The sequence below is a fragment of the Tachypleus tridentatus genome, chromosome 7 (assembly GCF_004210375.1).
Source record: "Tachypleus tridentatus isolate NWPU-2018 chromosome 7, ASM421037v1, whole genome shotgun sequence".
Taxonomy (NCBI): domain Eukaryota; kingdom Metazoa; phylum Arthropoda; class Merostomata; order Xiphosura; family Limulidae; genus Tachypleus; species Tachypleus tridentatus.
The window spans coordinates 183493015-183515016 of NC_134831.1; the positions used below are offsets into that span (position 1 = coordinate 183493015).

The 22002-nt window shown below is 30.8% G+C and overlaps 2 protein-coding genes across 11 annotated transcripts in view; one reads left to right on the forward strand and one right to left on the reverse strand.

Moving 5' to 3' along the window:
* LOC143257438 (uroporphyrinogen-III synthase-like) overlaps nt 1-22002 on the reverse strand; it is a 48275-nt gene that overhangs the window by 22611 nt on the left and 3662 nt on the right. For 5 of the 8 annotated variants that reach the window (XM_076516125.1, XM_076516129.1, XM_076516123.1 and 2 more), the window contains exons 2-6: nt 10727-10808; nt 9060-9228; nt 8780-8857; nt 4745-4819; nt 2630-2719 (exon numbers count right to left, since the gene is read on the reverse strand). In XM_076516125.1, the coding sequence (XP_076372240.1) occupies nt 2630-2719; nt 4745-4819; nt 8780-8857; nt 9060-9228; nt 10727-10798 (484 nt within the window). In that variant the 5' untranslated portion in view covers nt 10799-10808. Of the gene's footprint in view, nt 1-2629; nt 2720-4744; nt 4820-8779; nt 8858-9059; nt 9229-10726; nt 10809-10956; nt 11059-22002 lie in introns of those variants that run through there. The other 3 variants (XM_076516126.1, XM_076516124.1, XM_076516127.1) reach the window with 3 other exon arrangements.
* LOC143257440 (CDK2-associated and cullin domain-containing protein 1-like) lies at nt 11740-21032 on the forward strand. 3 transcript variants are annotated; one of them, XM_076516131.1, is made up of 5 exons: nt 11740-11998; nt 13449-13511; nt 16777-16900; nt 19342-19444; nt 20131-21032. In XM_076516131.1, the coding sequence occupies exons 3-5, from the start codon at nt 16785-16787 to the stop codon at nt 20248-20250; spliced, it is 339 nt and encodes a 112-aa protein (XP_076372246.1). In that variant the 5' UTR covers nt 11740-11998; nt 13449-13511; nt 16777-16784; the 3' UTR covers nt 20251-21032. The 3 variants fall into 3 exon arrangements, with proteins under 3 accessions (XP_076372246.1, XP_076372247.1, XP_076372248.1); XM_076516132.1 differs by lacking the exon at nt 13449-13511; XM_076516133.1 differs by lacking the exon at nt 13449-13511 and having other exon boundaries at nt 11740-11931.

Below are 22002 nucleotides of genomic sequence, written 5' to 3' on the forward strand. Positions count from 1 at the left end.
AAATGCCATCTCAAAAATACATATGTTTGTTTTTGAATTTCATGCAAAGCTAAACAAGAGCTATCTGCACTAATTGCCCTTAATTTAGCAGTGTAAGACTACAGGGAAGACAGCTAGTCATAATCATCCACCGCCAACTCTTGGGCTACTCTTTTACCAACGAATATTGGTATTGACTGTCACATTATAATGCCCCACAGCTGAAAGAGCAAGCATGTTTGGTGCAATGGGGATTCAAACCCATGACCTTCAGATTATGAGTTGAATGCTTTAACCCACCTGGCATGCCAGACCCCCATATAATATATAAAAAAAATTATATTACATTTACCTTAACATCAAATAAGGATACAAATCTTAACCAGCTTCTCAAAACCTTGAACAATATTTTGACTTTAATTCAACATATTGTACAAATCAACAAGTTTGAGGTCTATATGTAGAACAGTTCAAAACACAGAATAGGTACATTGAAAAGTTCTGTGTCTTGTGCTTTAATCAAGATAATTTATTTTAATGCAGCTTCTCCCAAGGTCATTTTACTTTGATCCAACTTCATTTTTCTTATACCAAACAGTAAGTGTTTGCCAGATTTAGAGTTATTGGGTTTAAATACGGTTTTTATTAGTTTCAAAACATAAGCAACATGGGCTTCTCTAAAAGTCTATTTGCTTCCAGGACCATGTCACTCACACTGCTTTTGTTCTAACGAGAGAGAGATTTTATTTTTGTGATACATAACCCAGATGAAGAGAAAAAAACAAAACATTATTTTAAACAAGGATTTACAATATATTTTGTAATACACACACAAGTTCAAATTGAAATTTATCAGTAATTTGTGATGGTTTGTAAGTACAGTCCACAAGAACTTGTACAAAAATATTTTTGGCATTTAAACAGCAAAAAAATCCTTTATATGTAGGTTTATGGTACATAATACATTGGCTTAAAATTAACTAACTGAATAATGGTTTTAAAAAAACCAAAACCTAAGTAATGCAGAAAATTAGGTTATTATTAATAAACAGTTCAAGCAACAGGCCTAGATATTGCTCCAAGTTGAGCATGCTTATGAAGGAAGTCAATGGCTGCATTAAGTAATTTTATTCATTTTAGGGTCAATATTTAATACATCATTAACATAATGTTTAGATAAGTTTGTTCACCTGTATTTAATTTTCATAAGTACTTTTGCAAACGACTTTCACTTGTGTTGTTACTCTGTATCTAAGACAGTTGTCAGTTGTGTCATTTGAAATATGCTTAATCTTAGTATAATAGTCTTATGTTAAGAACTACTACAAGTATAATCACTACGACTGAGAATATCTACATATTTATCTCTACATAATCTGACGACAGTTACTAAATATCAGGAAACATAATCAATTATCACAGATAAGCCATACTTTATGCTAAGCTAACCTTTCATGGAAAAAATGCATAGCTTTATTGTCACTCGCAGAATTTTTTACCCCTCCTAAAATAATTTATATTTCCATTCTTGAGCATGCTATAGACTTGAGGTTAAGTCTAATGAAGAATAATTGCTTACTACAGACTTGAGGTTAAGTCTAATGAATGGTGATTGCTAGCTATATTCTTGAGGTTAAGCCTGATGAAGAGTGGTTGCTTGTTACAGACTTGAGGTTAAGCCTGATAAAAGGTGACTGCTTGCTTTAGACTTGATTAAGGGTAGCTGCATAACACAAAGTATAACAAGTCTGATGCTGGTTTTAATTTTTTTTTGTATTTAAATATTTTACAATGTTTGTAGAGTAAAACTTCCACTTGACAAATTTACATGACAATGTTTAGAGCTAAGACAAGATTTCTATAACAACAAATACATGTATAAAATTCATAATAATGAAATTGTCTGCCAAATTTTCTGCTGTTTTAATTAAATTAGTTAATTTAAATAATTTTAATAAAATAAGTTTCTAACTTCATAATTTCAAAGATCATATACATTACTTATTTCAGTTTATCAATATTCCTAAGCTTGTAGTACGAACGAGGTGAGTGAAGGCAGACAACTGTCAGATTTGGCTTCTTTTGACTACTAGCAAGAGGCAAGTTAGATGTGTAAATCTGCTCAAATTTTTAAAAAATAAAACCGTGTACAGATAATTATTTCATATAAGTGAAAGATAATGTAAGGAAGTCTTGATTTGGAGATATAAAAGTTTTACATTCTAGGTGCTATTAGCACATACACCTTTTAGCCTAAATTATTTACAGATGGGCACACTAACTTCAGGCAACTTAGTTTTCCACAGCCCACTATCCTGGGGAAACTGCACGAGAACTGAAAACTCAGTGTTGTGTAATTTTTATTTATGCAGAGATATATATTCTTAAAGGAAAAAACAAACAAACAACAAAACATTTTTGCTAGATATTATAACATAAGCTTTAGAGACTTGTTTTCTGATGCTAGGTAAATCTAGTAAAACACAGCATTTTCTTAAAAGCTTTCAAATATAATTCATTGTTTATTAATAAATAAACTTATTTTTAGCTTGACAAGCTCTTTCTATAGTTTATCAAAGCACTGTGTATTGTTTAGAGAATTAATGAAACCTCTCCTGACATTTATTTTACAGCAGAAAACTTGGAATACCTTTTGACTCAAGTCCAGAAGAAATGGAGTCTTTCCTGAGGTTACCACATGGAAACAGCAAAGTTTTGGATTCCTTACATGGTATAAGCTCTATTAAAACCAATTATTAAAATAATTAATGAAACAGATAACAGCAAACTATCTTAATAAACAACATTGCCTTAAAATATCATAGAAATTGTACATGATTTGAAAAAAAACAAAAAACCTGAATAAGGACCATTTACACATGAAAGTGGCTCAGATGACCACTGTGATGTTAGAAATGCATAACATCAAAACTTAAAAACAAAAAGTCACAGATGACTTTGCAAAAAATGTACTTAAACCTTAATAAATCAGTAACTGGGACAAATATGCATATACACTTTTACATATCAGATGTGTTTACATATAACTAAGTTAACTGCAGAAGTGGGTGGTTAACCTTTAAAAGGTATTTCAATCATGTTTAATGTTTACAGGAAGAAGTTAATCAGTTAAGCAATATTCCTTCTAAAGGGTTTTCTGAAAAGTCTGGAAGTATAGACCCTTCAAATAATATTACTGAGTGTATCCCACTTGCTGTCCTCATAATTCAAGACAGGTTTGGATTGACAGCAGAATTAACATGACCTTCTCTTACATTGACAGCACCATAATCAGTCACATATCTAAAACTATGAAAAACTGAAAATCACCAATGGTTGCAGATTTTCTGGTCATCCTCTATTGGGTAGGTTTGTCCCTTGACCACAAAAAAAAAAGAAAAAATTAAAAGAATAGCAGCTAAACACATTATTTAAATAAAGATACAATAATTTAAGTGCTTGTTTTCTTAAATATAAATAACAGCTTTAGAATAATATAGTTCAAACGTTTTGTTTGTTTCTCTTGAATTTTGCACAAAGTTACACCAGGATCTGCACTAGCCATCCATAATTTAGTAGTGTAAGACTTGAAGGAAGATGGCAAGTCATCACTGCCCACTGCCAACTCTTGGGCTACTCTTTCATCAAAGAATAATAAGATTAGCCATCATATATTAATGCTCCCATGGTTGAAAGGACGAGCATGTGTGGTGTGACGGGGATTCGAATCCATGACCCTCAGGTTGTGAGTCAAACACCCTAATCACCTGGCCATGCCAGGCCTCAAAAGTTTTTAATATGGCTAACGGAATAGATGTTCTGGCTGAGTTTGTAAGTCAGAGTTTACACTAATAAAAAATATTCTTACATTGCACCTGGAAAATATTAACATACAAAAAACAACAAAAAATATACATTTTTCCCTCCATTTTCCAATTTTTTAAAACACATTGCTTTATGATAAGTAGTGAGAATTTAGTATGAAATCATTGATGATTGGTTAGTCACAACCCATTAATGTTTGATTAATAGTAACAAATTTAGCTACTTATTATGAAGGGCTATGTTTTATTTTAATAAATACTATCAAAACGTTTTTTCAAATCTAAATCCAAATAATTTAGGTTCCTCTCATTTTGATTTTATATTGACATGGTCACTCATTATCCAATCATATATCAGAAAGGAATTTTCACTGGCAGGATAGGGGATATTCTTCAGTGTATCATTTTATTCATTATAACAGATTAATAATTTCCAATCACAACATAAATCAATTTTTTTTTCTTACCTAAACAAGCAACCTGAGACCACACACACACACACTGCTAATGATTATGCCCTGGACCCTTTTCAAAGGTTCTTATGACAATTTATTAGTATTGTTTAGAGTATCTAATGATTATTGGTAAACCTTGATGGGTTTAACTAGCTAACTGTCATCCATTTATAGTCTTATAGTGTACAACTGGTTCAAAAAAACTAACACAGTTTTGATAAAATGATATTTTGCATGTTGAAATGGTAGGTCATATGTTAAAATCAAAAGGAATAAGTTTCAAATGTAATGAATCTCCAACTTTGTTACCTTGTATTACCATTTGCTGAAATTCATTGTTACTTGTCAATCTTTTAGGAAAAACAAACTAGCTCTAACTTTCAAGCTATAATTCATTAAAAATACCAAGAGTTTACTTTAAATACAAAAGGCATTTCCACTGAGATGATAACTGTTTTAGGCTACAGAATAAGATAGGATACATACGTCTAAGAATCACAGGAACAAGATCACCAGCATTTCCCGATTCTTTCCCAATTGTATCCAAGCCAAGACTGGTTTCTAAAATAGTTACAATTATATTATTTTTTATTATATAAATAGCAGTTGTATCGAAATATCATCAGGTTTTTAAGTCAAATTTTAAAATACTGGACTTTATCACAAATTGGTTGTTTTTGAAAACTTTACTAGATTGCAAATGTTTGTTCAAAAGAATGATGATGTTTTGGCTTCTATTCCAAGTCCTCCTTCCTACTATTCAAATTTACTATGTCTGAAGTTCCAGTGACACATTTACCACAAGTTGTTTTGAGGAACTTGCTGAGCCAATGTTGAGGAAATTTTTGGATGAGGAACCCAGATGGATCTCCAGAAATCGAATATAACTAAACAACCAAGTGGATGAATTGAATCAAGTTTGGCAGCCATTTAAATTTTTATTATATTTGAAACCAACATCAAATGAAAGTGGTGTTTAGTGCTACATGTGACACAAGGGTCAGTCATGCACTATGATCTTTTCAATTTGTCTCTCTTCCTACTGCCTTTCTGCCTACTTCTTGAACATTAATTATCCATAATCAGTGGACCAAATGTCAAATGATGTACATGCATGCTGTCCTGTCATCTTCATGAAGGCAATAAAATAAATGATTTTAGCATGCTAGAAGAAAGATATAACTAAAGTTTGATAAATACTTTATATTATAAAACATACATATTTACATAAACACTTAGATTTTTATTCAATTACAATGTATCAGATAAGTCCATAGACTGAAAATTAATTTTTCTAGTAAAGGGTTTTTACACACATGCAAGCAGTGAACTTATGATCAACAGATCCAATGGTCAAATCACAAAGTGGTTTTACTGCATCGAGAAGAATCAAAGATTTTGGCTTGAGGAGGTGAACATTTCTATGGAAGCTTTAAAATAAAGGCTTAACAGTAAAATCTGACATGACAATTTTTGAGTCACACACACACACACACAAAGAACTGTTTATAAAACTTAATAAAATCTTATTTAATTGTATCATTTACTCACAGATGATACTAAAGAATTTTGCATTAAACAAGTTTTGATAAACTAATCTCTGTCTTTGACAAAAAAGTCCAATATTTTTACTAATTTCAATAACAAAGGTACAAATAATGATCAAATATTAACATTCTGTACATTGCAAATATTTAAAATGTAAGTTCTATGGACATTTTTAGGTTTTGACAACAAGTAATTCCCTAGGTGGGATCAATGCATTATTTCAACCTTGCTTGAATACACCAATGATGTAGTTATACTTTGTCAGAGGCAATTTTGGATGTATGTAATATATGTAATTAAAAGTTCAAGTACATGTGTAAGTACTTTAAGTTTAACTTATAATACAGTTTTGGGTAAAATTGGATATAATCAGAGTTATTCAAATCATATTAAAAAGGTTTTAATATTAATAAACAGAATGCTATTTTGTTCTGTAAGAAAACTGTGAAAGGCAACATATATGTATGTATTCTAAACATGAAATCAAATAGAAAAATTACTACATGAAAAATTGGGTTGTTTCAAAGTAGTTTGGTTTGAAAACATCTATAAAGTTAAAATTACATTAAGTTTCTGCTGTTTGCTTTTAAATAACTGAATAGATTAATTTGTACTGAGAAAAGATACAGACCTTTCTTGTTGTTTCAACTGATAAACATTTTAAAGCCAATAACTATGTACAATTATATAAAATAATGGAATCAAAATATTAACTTTAATGTTTGTTGTTCACTCTTCACAGACATGACTCTTATTCTCAGAAGTTGCCTAAAGAAAACTCACAACTTAGAATGAATCATTTTTAACATTTGTGTTTTATGTTCACCAAAAAACTGAACATTTGTTACTAGTGCTCTCAGGTGGTCATAGAGCTTGGACTTTGCCTTTTCTCTTGTTTCAATTAATAACACTGCAAGAGGCAAAGTTAGTAAACTGTAACCAGTTAATTAAAGTTATTTCAGAATTACTTCACTCAATGGTTATGTTGATCTTTAAGTAAGCTTAAGATATTGTATTTGATTTACATATTTAATAATAAGGCTACTGAGACAGAGAACCTTGGTGTAGTAACAGATAGATAATACAGACCATCAAGGTAATACTCTCTAACAAATATAGTTTTAGGATGTATCTAGTAACAATATTAGTTGAAAGACATTATCTCATTATATGTTAAAACAGTAAGTAGGTCTTACTTTGAATAATGCATACAATTGCAATCTTTGGTAGATTTCTTTTAACATAATACAGGCTGCTTCTCATACAAAACCAAATATGAAGTCAAGACAGAATCTGATTGGTTACCTATCTATATTGAAGTTATTGAAAATAGCAATAAACTGAAAGAATGGTTATTCTGAATTTCAATAAAAAACATTAATTTGAATTATATGCAAATTAAAAGTAGTTCAATTAACATTAGTAAAATAAAAGTTTCAAGGATTAATTAGGAGCAGAATCTGTTTTTAGTACAAATCTTTTATTTCAAAAAGATTAAGACATTAGTTCTTAAGTGAATGACACAGTAACCTTTTTATTGTTCTAATTATACATAGCATGCGCTTTCAAGCAATTTCAGGTAATGCCCTACAAAAATCACACTTCAAATATAGAACACAAGCATTACAATTATAAGTAATTATAAGTTTGAATTGTCGAAATGTCCTTTTGACAATACTGGTGTGAGAAATGAATCTCTTAAACTGTTTAATGGTGTGTGTGTGTGTGTGTTGTGCATGATTGTTTGCAAGCACAGTTGTATTCCATATGGAGTCGCAATGTGTATATTATAAAGAATCAGGATGTGGGTCATTTGGAACTTGAGCTTTATTGTCTTAAGTGGTCGAGCACTTGCCTTGGAACACCAGTGAGCATGCGTCTAAGGTTCATGCAGTGTTCTCAGCATCCTGATACATTATATATTTGACAGAAATGGCTACAACTTGAAGAGAACCTCAGTATCCATGTATGATTTGAAGTCATACTGAGCACTGGCACAAACTCAGTTTTCATATCAAAGTACAAACAGTAGATGCAGTTTTATAATATTTATTGTGAATTAAATTATAAAAAAGCTCTGAAAATCTCATATTTATTTTTGTACTCATCCTGCATATATGCCAAGTTACAGCAGTATTTGCAATTCTGACAGCATGGAATACTTTGACTCATCCTGCATATATGCCAAGTTACAGCAGTATTTGTAATTCTGACAGCATGGAATACTTTGACTCATCCTGCATATATGCCAAGTTACAGCAGTATTTGTAATTCTGACAGCATGGAATACTTTGTGGCAACACAATTTTTTCTCAACAATAAGTCAGGACTCTTTCTAATAATTAAATACAACTCAAAGCTTTGTAATTATAATCAACAATAAAACCACAGAAGACAGCTTTTGAAATATACCACCTCTGCATCATTTGGAACAGTGGTGGATTTCAGGTTGTGTGGGCCCTACATCCCATGTAGTTTTACACAGAATAAAATTATCAATGGGCCCTGGGGTTGAGTTCCCTCTATCTCCTACCTAAATATGCCACTGGTTTAAAAGCTTCACAGTACCAACCTTTTTTTTGCAGAAGTATCACTGATGTCCCTGGTTTCTTCTTTCCCTGGCAGTAGAAGTACTAAAACAAATTGCAGGAGCCTCAGTTTAAACAGAACATGAGCAGCATCTGTTGCTTTGGCTTAAAATATTGTATATCTGATTTAAAATGTTATCATTTTTATAGATTGTGAAATTTACACAAACATCATTGGAATGTTCAAGATAATTTCCCTAAACCTATGGAAAGAAAACTTATATTTTATGAAACAAGGTAGGGACCACATTCAATTTGTCACTAGCTCTTACACACCACAGAGAAATCAATGATTGTTAATAGGAGCAACAACAATGAATGATGTGGAATTACAATTAATTAAATATTCTGATTAATTACTTTCCTCCATGATCACATACCTTACCTGCTGTTAAGGCAGTTGCCTCACCGACGACAAATGTCAACTTAGATCTCCACTTACTTAACAGCTCCTCTCTCTCTTCTATTGAGAAATAAAAAATTATTGTGACTTGTTTTCAGAATACTGAATGTCATGAAGAGTGAAATGTCAACTTTATTTTGACATTATACATTTCACTTCAGTTTATATTCTTAAAAGTACTAATAGGTTACTTATTTTTTAAAACACACGTATATAAGAAGTATGCAACAGAATTACAATCTTGTTGTTAAATAACACTTACCATCCGTAAGCACGGACATGGCACAGGTAACAGCCTCTACTGCTCTCTGGCTTGTGAAAACAATACCAGAATACTCTCTTTTCAAACAGGCTCTTAGTTCTTCTAAGTTGGCAAATTGAAACAGGAGCACAGGAATGATAACAGGATGAATACCGAGTGTCTTCAGACACTATGAGAGAGAAACACACGTTTTGAAAGCATGTTACATATACATAATGGATAAGGTGTAACAATAGGTGGTTCACACTATTCTATCCATTTAATTTCAGTTTAACTCAATTAAAAAAACTTGCCTTTATTCCTAAATCATATTTTTTATCATATCCAGGTAAGATCTTAAAATTTTCTCCATTTGTGGGTTCCTTACATCTATATAGTGCATGTCTCTTAATATTTCAACATGACATGGACCTTAAATTTTCATGCTTGTGTACATACATTTCAATACCCTAATGATAGAGCCTATATAACCTAAATGTAATTTAGGATAGCTGTACTGATACGTTACAGTTGATGCTTAATAATCAGATATTCAATCTTTATATTTAAACAAAATTATTATTCTAAACCCTGGTTTAAATACAGATTTCAATTTTACAATCTAGCTATAACTTTTTCTAATTATCTAGAGACTGGGAAAAAATCCAAAGGTAAGTACAGAATTTAAAGTTTATTCATATTATAACAGATTGGTCAGAGGTTTTTTTTTTTTTTTTTTATCAAGTACAAACTTTCACCCTCTAGCTCCAACATCTCTTAACCAATTTGAGATCTAATTACAGTTTTAAATTCAGGAGGTCAACCACTTTTGATGGATGTATCTGATCATGTGCAAGGTCTCATAAGTTAATTTACTCTAATACTGCCTACAAGAATTTCAGCTTGAGGTCCTGATAAGTAATAAAAATCGAATTAGGCATAAGAGAGTCCCACACTTCATATTACTGGAGCACAAAAACACAGCTAAAAAAAGGGCTCCTTGACTAATTTACTCTAATCTTGTCTAAAAAAGAATTTCAAGTGTCATAGCTATTGAGGATTTTCTCTTCTTTAAAAACATTGAATGAGTGTCAAAAAATAAAATTTTCAAAAGACAGTGTCTGTCATCATTGCTAATAATACCAATCATTGATGTACAAGATTCAAAATTCATTAGCTACACAAACCAAATGTTTACATAAAAAAATAATTTACCAATACAAGATGTACAGTGTACATATCAGTTGTAATGAAGTACAAACTTCTTTATACACTGCATCATAAAATTATTGAATAATTTTCAGTTTTTGCCTGATATAACACTCAACATCAAGAACAGTCCCCACAAAATTGAATAAAATCCCCCATTTTGTATTTAACAGACATAAAAAAAACCTCAGCAGTAAATAGGAGGGCTAAACTTTGTTTATATTTCATTATATGATTTCTAAGTTATTAACCTACAAAGTGACGAATGCCAACCTTTCCAAACCACTAAAACTAAGCACAAAATTGAATGCAACTTCAATATATTTTGACCAAGCACTAACTAAAACTATTATAAGTATCAAATTTTCCAAGTAACTGGTCAATCTTTATCAAACAAAACATTAAAACTATGACTTGATAAATAACATATCAATTTCTTTTAAATATATATTTCCAATGAAACTCCAGAAGGCTCTCACTTCTGAATATGGATCCTCTGTGTTCACGTCGTGATCACCTTTAAGCAGTACTATGATACTGCAAGCTGCCATACTTCAACTTCTTGAAAGAAAAGATGGATTATTTGAGTAAATTGTTACAGCAGTGTGAGCATAAGAAATGGCCACAAGGTATATAAACACTTGACCATCACAACGGTAGTGGTTCTTATTTACGTAGGTTAAATTTTGAAATTAAAAAACAAACATACATTACAAACTAAAAGTTTCTTCTACACTGTATAAAGTATCTACCCTATTGGGTTGATATATACACATAGATATGTGTGTGTATGTATATATTCGAAATTAACTTCTTATGCGAGTTTCAGTTTACGAAAGATGACGTATAAGAATCCTCCCTCGTAGGAGGATTTGTTTCGTTATAAGCAGGAAAGTTAACATCTGTTTTGTCAACGCACTGACAAAAAACGTGACATCAAACTTATAAGGAAATACGCAAAAGCGTTTAATAAGATAAATAAATTACATTTTTGTTACAAGCAAATTAAAAAATATCGCTTTTGAAATTTAAAATAACAGACATAAGTAATATAGAAAATAATACATTGTTGGAAAAATATTTGAAAACTAAAAGCATTTGTAATTAGTTTTAATAGTTAAGAGCTAATGGAATTCCAATATCATTAACAAAAAAATATATTCTATTGGGATACCTTCTTAGACAGAAAAAAAATGATTATGATCTAAAAATGCAAGTTTAATTTATTTAATAAAGAAGATTTCCAAATTGTTGTTTTCACTTTCTTACCTGTGCAAAATCCACTCCAATTGGAATAAATTTATGTATACAATATACACACCATGTAATTTATGGCAAATTGCTAAATTCAGACAATTCAAAAATATTTAAACAAATAAAAGTTTTCGTCAAATTTGTATAAATGTATTTAATTTATTGAAGATAAATAATTGCAGATTATTTCAACCGCTCGACTAGTTCACGTGCTCTAACGGATATTACCAGGTTTTCTTGCATATAATTTGCAACACAATCGCTATCGTGCCAAGGGTATTAGAGTAGTGAGAAAGAGTACTTGAATTTGGACAAACAAAATTAACTTGTATTGCTTCGAAAAATATTTTACAAGTTGTAAAGGCAATATTTATTTGTTGCGCGTGTCGGGCAACACACAGGATAAATTTGTTTCTGAAAACTAACCAAGGTAATTAATAATGACCAAGTGTTAACATAGTTCCACTCGAATTTAGCTTAGGTTAAACATTCAAAATGTAATTTGTAAATTGAGACGTTAGCTAAGCCTTGGCTTAAGTTTAGTCTATTTTAGGCTAATTTTATAAGTTAAATGATAAATATCAACGGTTAACTGATAACCATGAGTCACAGTATTAGTATTACTATTTTTTACTTAAGAGTTAGACCTAATAATAATAGTATTAATAAATAACAGCATCACCCTTAGTTACAATGTTAATGCTATTAGATCTAACTCTGATCATGTAAAAAGTAGTAATACTATTACTAATACTAATTATTTTTAATTTTAATGACATTGATAACAAAATGTAAATATATTAATAGGGACCTCTTGGTCCACTGTGGCTATCCCATTGCATTTCATCAGAGGTCAAATTCCATTTTATTATGTTCATCCCTGATCAGGTCACAGGTATTCATCAAGTCCTTTCTTGAACATTCCAAATCCTGAAGTTGCATCTACTTCCAAAGGACTCTGCTGACACTAATTCCAATAATATTCTAGGAATTCATTTTCTTGCTAGTATTTTAACCTCTTGGGTGATTATTTGAATTTTTCAGCTTCTTCATGCTTGAATTCAGGGTCTTAAGCTTAGAACGTACAATATAGGATGTCTCTTTACAAGAAATGCAGTTGATGGAAACTTTACCTTTACGTGAGAATGTAAAACTGTAAGTCTGCAGTTACATGACTCAAGCTCCATTGTACCAAAAAAATGTACACTCCTTGTGTGTTGGGATCATGGTTGCATTATAGGAGCGACAGTCAAATCCTACTATTTAAGTAGAGTAGCCCATGAACTGACAGTGGGTGATGTTGACTAGTATATTTTCTCCTAGTCTTATCATTTCAAAATTATGTACAGCTAGTGTATGTCACCCTTGAATAGCTTTATGTGAAGTTTAATAAACAACATAGGTAATAAATCTGGAAGATTAATTTGATTAATCAGTAGCCATGAATGAATATAATTTCACTGATTATAATCATGTATTAGTGTTTGTTTATTCCAGCTCTCCAGTAATAGAGTTGGGTGATTAATTGTATTTGCTTATAGCTAGAGTGTCTTTAAAATAAATTATAAACCATATTTACAGTTGAAAAACTGGTGTTTACAATAATTATTGATATTGCAAGTATAAACATTTTAAGAATGTATAAATAGGAATGAATAATATTCATACTATGTTTCATACACTTACACCAGTTAGTCCTACTTACTAATGTTACTGTAGTCTTCATCTCTTCTGTTCATTTTAGTTTTGTTATCTGCGAGATCTATTGGATGAATTTGTTAGAAACTGCAAACCATGTCTTAATCACTTAATCAACAATATACAAAGTTAAAATAACTTGTTCAGGAATTAAGAATTATTATTAATTCTAATACTTTACCAGCAGTTTCACTGTAGCTACAGGCTGAGTTTTTTCAACAAAAAACATTAAATCACCCCTGTTTTCAGGATAACCAGCATCTCTCTGCACCATATTACTTTGAATTTAAGATGTGCACCACTTTTAAAAAGGTATTTTCAGGAAACAAAATTTGAATAATTAGAAAGAAGTAAATATGTTTTAAAAGAATTTATTAATGAATAAAAAATGTTAATGTATTTAAAATGAAATATAATAAATATATATATAAAATATACAGAAAAATTAAAATTTTCGTTGCATCGTTCTTCCTGCTTTCTTTATTTAATCAGAATGTTACTTTGATGTTTTTTCTGACTTGTTATATTTTGAAGATGAAGCATCTTCATTACTTGATTCATTGTTTTCCCAAAAAATGCCATCTTGCATTCTATCTTCAAAATCCGACAGCAATTTTTGATTAATTGTTGTCCTTCATCGTAATGATAAACCTTCATTTTTCATAAATTTTTCACACTAGTCATGACAAGCATTGAAAGAAATACCATTATTTCCTGTACATCTTTTGCTTTTAACATTAAGACTTTTTTCATTACAAGCAATCCTTTATTTTGTAACTCTCTCAAATACATTAAAGTAGTGACATTAATTTCAGGATGTCTTCCTTTTCTTGGGTCTGAAAATGACTGTACTTTTCTTGCAAGAAAACAACTTGGTTTTCATACCACATCAATGACATAGATTTGCTTCACTCACTGTATAGTTTTTACCAACTGCACAGTTCCTAATCTGTTTGGTGCACAAAATAACTTTTGTTTTAAATTTGGCATTGTACTTAAAACACTTCTCCATGGGTTAAAAAAAACAGTAAAAATAACAACTGAACAACAGGAAAGTTGGACAAAGACTGAGGATGGTGATATCCAACTACACTGCTAGAGGCACTGACATTGGCAAATTTGATGTTTTGTATATGTTTTTATTACTCTTTCTAAACTAAGTTCTTTTTAAAATATAGTCCAATCTGTTTGTTGATGCAGGATTTTTTCCAAAATCTTTGTTGTTTGAGGAAAATGATGTTTTGAGACTTTTGAAGAGTTAAAAATAACAAATATCTCAAATTTAAGATGCACCCTAATTTTTAGTTTGGAAAATGTGAAAAAAGTGCATCTTAAATTTGAAGTAATACAGTACATCCTTCCCAATGTTTTTTTTACCTAAAGTGTATTGCTTTACATTTTTTAATCTTGAAGCTCATTCTGTATATTCTGGTCAAGTAATTAACTGAGTAGATTTGGCCCAGAGTTTTTGGGTTTCTTACTTTAAGAAGGACATTGAGTTGTTGGAAAGTGTTCAAAGGAGAGCTACTTGGGTGACTCCCAAGATGGAGGTATTATAATATGAGGACAGGTTAAGGTCCTTTCTCAATTTCAAATCTAATTGAAGTGTTCAAAGTTACAAATGGAATGGATTTTATAAATGCATAATCTTTTCTCTTGGAATATATTGCTTTCAGGCTTGGTTGATGTAATGAGACTAGCAGAGATGCCAATCATTACGATTTTGGTGTATACATTACAACTATGCGCTCATACAGACAAATATTATGACTTGTTGCAACTCCCAACTTATTATACATTCTATAGGCCTATTCAATAAAGTGATAAATTGTTCCCCCAAGGCTTGAAATTGGTGAAAGATCATTTCTAGTGAGATACAAATAAATTTTGATAATAAATAAAAGACATAGTCCAGAGGGCTACTTGTGATAATCATGTTTGTGCTTGAAATAACAAAAAATATTTGTATCTCCGACGTCTACCTATAGTTTAAGTGCGGTGCTTCTCCATACTGAGTACGAGGGGGAACCCATAGTTGCATCATTAGTGCTTGTCAGTCAATCAGTGCTCGCGTAGATGGGTATTTCTCATTTTCTGAGCAGCATAGAAACATCAATGTGATCATTCACAAGATGGGAAAAAAGAGGCCTCGTTCACCATATTGTCTTGTTTCTGGCAAATCTAAAAGGACTAAAACTGTGAAAGGGCTCTGTCTATAACCATTACGCTCAGTCATTTGAAAAAGTTGGCATCTCTGGATTAGGATATTTCAAGCGAGGGGTTTAAGAGTACTCAGAAAGTCAAGGATGAATACCAGCAGATGAGCATTTCTATCTTGAACAGGTCTACCACAATGGTTGAAGGGACACCTTGTCATTTGTCAAATGTTATATTGAAGAACTATTCAACTTGTTCACATGAACTAATGTACAACAAAGGTCCTGAAGCAAACTCTAATGTTAGCAGTTTTAAAAATTATGTGGATGAGTGCAAGGCTTGAGTTTGACTGGAAGATTTGGAGAACACTGATATTAGAAATTTTCACATTTCAGGTTATAAGTTATTTAATGATGATGACTTTTAAATAAGGGACTAAAGTAGCTTTCTACAAAACAGAAAACTATAAGCTGTTAGAAAGAAAACAAAAAAAAATTTAGACAAGAAGCTTGTTTTAAATTGGAACTGTATAGTACGTAATGCCTGTAGCAATCAGTCAAGTTAAATGGTTATTCCTGTTTCATATTACTTGGCCTGGATATGTGATATGAAAGATCGCAAACCAGCGTGGAACCAGAAAATGAAACAGATTTCTTAATCAGTCATAATAATCTTTTGTACTTGGAATCCTGCAATATAAATGACCAAAAGGCATATGTCATGGCTGAAAGTATCTGTGAACCTTGTTTCTAAAATGAGGTGTAGCTGTTTCTTCTTAGTATTAACAAAATTGCAACACAAATCAACAGTTGTAGTTTGACATTGTTAATCATGAGCAATGGCTTATTCTACCATTTTGTTTTTTTCACAGTTTGAAGCATATAAAAAATGACATTTTTTAGTATTAAAAGAAATTTGGAAAGATAATGTGGTTATCCTTAAGTTGACAGGGAGTACAGTTAGCCATATATTCAGCTATTTTAATTTTTCAGGTGTACATTTTATCACAAATTACATGGCCTGGAATGGCCAAGTGGGTAAGGCACTCTATTCGTAATCTGAGGGTCGTGGGTTTGAATCCCCTTCGCACCAAATGTGCTCACCCTTCCAGCCGTGGTGGCGTTATAATGTTACATTTAATCCCACTATTTGTTGGTAAAAGAGTTGCCCAAGAGTTGGCAGTGTGTGGCGATTACTAGTTGTTTTCCTTCTATTCTTACACTGCTAAATTAGGGAAGGATAGTGCAGATAGCCCTCATAACTTTGCACAAAATTCAAAAACAAATAAATTACATTGTTAGAAAATTTTGCCATTGAACAACAGTGTTGATTGTCACATATTACATCAATTTCTCAGAATGTAGTAAAATATTTTTACCTGTTTTCATGCCTATCTTAAAATTTTTCTGTCTACAAACAGGTTATGAAATGATTTCAGCAGAGTACGAGCAGGAATACTGGCCTACGATTCAAAATGCTATTGATCTCCTGCTCAGACAGTCCATTGGGCATAAAGGGCTTATGTCATTTGAGAATGTCTATAGGTAAGTATACAGTTGTATAGAAAATCCATTGTTGTTATTAGCAGTGAATGGGGTACTCTGCTTAAGATGTGTTTGTTTTTAGTTTTGATACTGTTAGTTGTGATTGTAACTTGTATAAAATTTCTTACATAAAATCTGTTTTTCATTTGTGTATGTTTACCATTCTTGTTAAGTTGGTCTCATTATTCGTTCATCCTGATTTTGTCAATTATTTGTGACGGATTTGATTTTTTATTGAGAATTGGAAATATGCTACCAAATAGATGCTGTATAATGTGGACTGTAACACCTTGTTCAAAGACATGCAACTGATATCAGACCTGTTTGTGATGTTTTTCTTTTTGCTTTTTTTATTTATTGCTGTGAGTTTATTTACTAGCCAAAAATTTTAAGATAGCTCTAAACGTACATCAGCCAGTATTCAGGCTGCATCAGATTTTATTTCTTGTTAATGAGAGCTGTAAAAATATATGATTTGTGTAATGCCTGCTACTTAAACAAAGTGTTGTATTAAAAAGATAACTTTAAATACACACATTTCACCACCTAACGTTGTATGTATTTGTTGCTTCTGTGAAGGCCATTGTGATGGAGCACAGAGGGGACAGATTTAACTTCTGTATTGCATCAGTAGAATATGCTGAATACTTGTCATATGAGATGTAACAAGTTTTATTGCAGACTAAGTATGAACCACTAAATATGTGCTCACTTTATTAATTTTAATGTTGAAAAAGGAGAACCAATGTAGTTACGCACCTTTCCAAGATGTATGTTTAATTATTAATTAACAGTTTAAAAATGTGTACCTTTAATGAATGAAACTTTTTTGTAACAGTGTGTTACAGTCGGTCTATGCTTATTTTCTAATCAAACTGTTGCTTTTTCTGTTTTTGTTTATTATTATGTTTAAGTAATCAGTGATTTCTTATTAAAGAATTTGAGTGTTAACATGCTTGTAAGTGTTAACTGATAAACGTTTTTTTTCTTAAAACATCTGTAGCTGTTTAATCTGTCATAATAGGGTGCTCATACAATGTAAGTTTACTTAACACAGCTGTATAACTGTCACTTATGTCAATTACATGCACCAAAATAATCTGCATTTATTTTCATATAACTTATTTTCAAACATCACATGAATGTTTTATTTCAGCTATATGGACTATGTAAAATTAAAAAGGTTTTGAATGAAATATGAACTGGTAATTATGGTTGTCATTGGTAAATTAGTACTGTGAAAGGTTTGAACTAATTTTTGGTAATGCTTTCCTACCTTTCAAATGTCAAAATCTACCCTGCATTACAACCTTCTTTCTTGAAGAGACCCTAAAGAACTGGCTATGTAATTAATCCAACATCTATAATGTGTATAATAAGTTTTTTTATGTAGATGTAATAGGGGAGAAAATCTATTTTAACAAATTGCAATCAATTATGGCAGAGGATGCATTTTTTATGGAAATTTTTGAAAAAGGATTTATTAATGAGAAATAAGGAATAGACTTGGTGATTAATTTTGTTGGTTAAGGTAAAATGGGAGTTGGGATACCTTTGGTGAACCAAAAGCCTACCATCACCTCATAATTCCTCATTTACTTAAGGAAACAATATAGAAGTTGTAAATGCAGGTTAACTGTGGGTTATTAATAAAATTCTTATTTTAGAGACAACTCTATAACAGGGGCAGCCCAAGATAATTTTTTTTTGTAGCCATTGATTGGTGTCATGAAAATAATCAACAGAGTTTTATTATTCTAGCTATTTAAGTAATCAAGGTAATGCTTTTATAATTTATTATTTTTGATTTTTAGTGATGTTGAGAAAACCCACTTGTAGAGAAATATATATGCAAAAACAGCTCGTTTGGGTTGAGAAAATGTTTTACATAGAAGGTCAAAATGTTGTTCGCTCTTCAGTGTAAAATATTTTCTCAACCCAAACGAGCCGTTTTTGCATATATATTTTTGATTTTGATTAAAATTAGTGTTTTTTGACTTAATATATTTTATTATTCCAACTGTCCCATCTCATGTAGGAATAATCAATTAGTTAAAAAATAATTGATAATCTAATTCCACTAATCACCCAGCTCTAAGAAGAACTACTAGTAGCTAGAGTGAGGAGTGCATTCTATACTGTAATTACATGAAGTAACCAGAAACACACAATGAAAGTCTTGCTTGTTAGTAATGTGTACAGTCATTGATTATATGAAATATTTTTCTGGCTTTACTAAGAGATCATAATAAACACATGTAGGACATGTTTGAAGTGGAAAGTGTTCCTGGCAATGGAAACAAATTTTTATTAAACATTTTAGAAGTTTCTTGTAAAATAAAGGCTTGCTTTGTGTTTGCACATTTTTCTGATTTTGCATTATGCGACTAGAACAGATACTGGAATGACTTAATGGTTTGATTTCTTGTCTTTCTTTTCAGTTGCATCAACAAATGTATTTGTAAAAATTATTCAGAAAGGTTGTACCGTGACCTTCTGTTTGAAGTGAAGATACATTGGGAGAAAGTAAATCATGAGCTTGAGGTAGGATAGGCATTTCTGAAATTTATATAGCAGAAGTTAGATCTTAACAGTGGTTTATCAACTGTAAATGCTAAGACTGAATAAATAAATATACTTATTTCTTTGCAAGCTTTACACAAAGTTTAAACAGGGAGAAAATATAATGAAATATTACATTCACACAAGGTCAACATTCCCTCATGTAATGTTGCATTTCCCTGTGAATTATCTTTTAATTTAATCCATGTAACATGTTAACTTTCATTGGTCATAACTAAAGGAATATAGGTTGACCATGCATTCCCAAGTGGAAAGCGAATTAAAAATATTAAGTTCCTTTGAATGAAATATTTTGAACCCTTTTAAAAGGTGTAATTTTCAAAGAAAGTTCTCACTCTGAAGTTAAGCATAAAAAATTTTTAAATTTACATTAAACTAGTCTTTTGCAAAGAGGTAAATCTTCTAAAATTTCAAAGCTACTGTTACTGAATTTTTATTGGATAAACTTTTCTCTGCCAGGTGGCATATTTAGCATAAGATTTTTAATCATTGAAATAATTTGAATAATATACTGATCATAGCATTGTTTCATATTAATTGTTTTTAGTCTGTATGATGGTGAATTGATTTCTTTTGCACTTCTTGAATCTCTTTAAGAAATGAGTTGAATGGTTATCATTTTGTTTGAACAGTTTTTTTTTTTTCAGGTCAAAGCAGGTCAAGTTTTAGTGAAGATCTTCGATTCAGTACTTTCCGAGGACTGCTTGTCCAGGTTCCTAAACCAAGTAAATGTGAGATCCCCAGTGACATTCCTGTTGTTACATTAGTTTCAGTAAGATATCGAATCAAAGTTAATATTTTCTTACAGTGAAAATATATTTCTGACAGATACTATACTCTCCTCACACTTCTGGTGCTTCTTTTCTGACTAATACAGAATTGAAGAATGTGTACTACAGTAAACAGGAAGTTAGCTGTGATAGTGGTGTGTGTTTTAGTGAAGAGTTGTTCTTGGACATTTACATGCTACAACGCAGCTAAATCACATTGAAACGTAAAGTAGGTGGGAGTTTCAAGGCTAGGAGAGAGTATAAACATTTTCACTCTTTGAAGGTTGCAATGAACAATAAGAATTCTTATTGAAAATAGTATGAAAACTGATATTTTAGGGTATGTACAGTGATATGATATAACTTCCTATGTATACATAACACATAAACCATCAGTTATAAATATAACTAGAAAAATAAAACTGAATATAACACATGGCAACCGATAATGTACTTAATATTTAAAATTAATTTATAAATAAAATCAGGTATAATAACTTTATATCAAACACAAAATATTTAAATAAAAATGTTGTTGAATAACTTATTGAAAAAATATGTCGAGGAATAAATATTTTTGCAAGTATAACATCGTACAACATGAAATTATATTGTGTGTGTGTTATTATAACATTAAATTATATTGTGTGTGTTATTATAACATTATATTGTGTGTGTGTGTGTTATTTTGTAATAAAGCCATATCGAGCTATCTGACATGTTCACTGATGACAATGAAAACCCTGATTTTATCCTTGTAATTATGTAGTAAAGTGCTGCACCCCTCGGTTTCAAGAATTTCCAGGTATGTCAGTGTTTTTAAATATTTTAATCTAACCTAGACTGTGCTAACGTATCTACTTAAATAGATGTTACAAACTTGGGACTTCCTAATAGAGCCACAAGTCTATTCATGTGTTACTACTGATATAGTCACCAATATGGTTGCCTTCAAACTTTACTCATCTTGGCTCATTTATTGTAGATGATATTTAACTCACAGTGTGGGGATGCTTTCTTGGTAAACACAGATGAATTCCTTTGAGATGGACCAAAATTACCAAGAGGTTTCAGAGATGTCACAGAAAATTAAAGTATATCTAAGGGTAAAAATGTAGTACTACTCAGTTACACAGTTTACCACATCACTCTAAGTAACAAAACATCACTGGAGAACACAAGTTACAGCAAAATATACTTTGAACTTTAAATACGAACAATTAATGTGGACTTAAATCGAGAGGTGAAAATGTAAAAACATGTACAAATTACATGGTTAGCAATTAAGTAATAAAGATATTTCACGAGGAAAACATCAGTACTTATTAAAACTAGATTTATTTTAATATGTTAAATATCATGAGATCAGTTAAAATAATCTATGAAGTTTAAAAACGTATTATATTCAATGTTTACAAACTTATCACTGAGAAAGAGAATATGTTTTGGAATAAATTATCTATCACAAGTGTCAATCATGTCTTAGCTGTGTACAGTTTCAAAAATTAATGTTTTCATTGTTTATTGTACAAAAAATTACTTGAATAAATATCTCTATAAATGATTCCTTTTTAGTGATTATTTGTTAGCGTTCGTAAAAAGTTTATCATATCATATTTTACTTCATCTTTCATTATATTTTAATTTTTTACATATATTTTTCTTTTATTCTTACCTATCAATTTAACTTGTAATGAGACATATCTAATATTTATACAATAAACAATATTTAACAGTTTTACAGACATT

Bases quoted from the DNA above. Each gene is read 5' to 3' on its own strand.
- LOC143257440 (XM_076516131.1), top strand. From the start codon at position 16,785: ATGATTTCAGCAGAGTACGAGCAGGAATACTGGCCTACGATTCAAAAT. The intron at 16,901-19,341 runs GTAAGTATACAG...CTTTCTTTTCAG, and splicing joins TCATTTGAGAATGTCTATAG to TTGCATCAACAAATGTATTT. The intron at 19,445-20,130 runs GTAGGATAGGCA...TTTTTTTTTCAG, and splicing joins AAGTAAATCATGAGCTTGAG to GTCAAAGCAGGTCAAGTTTT.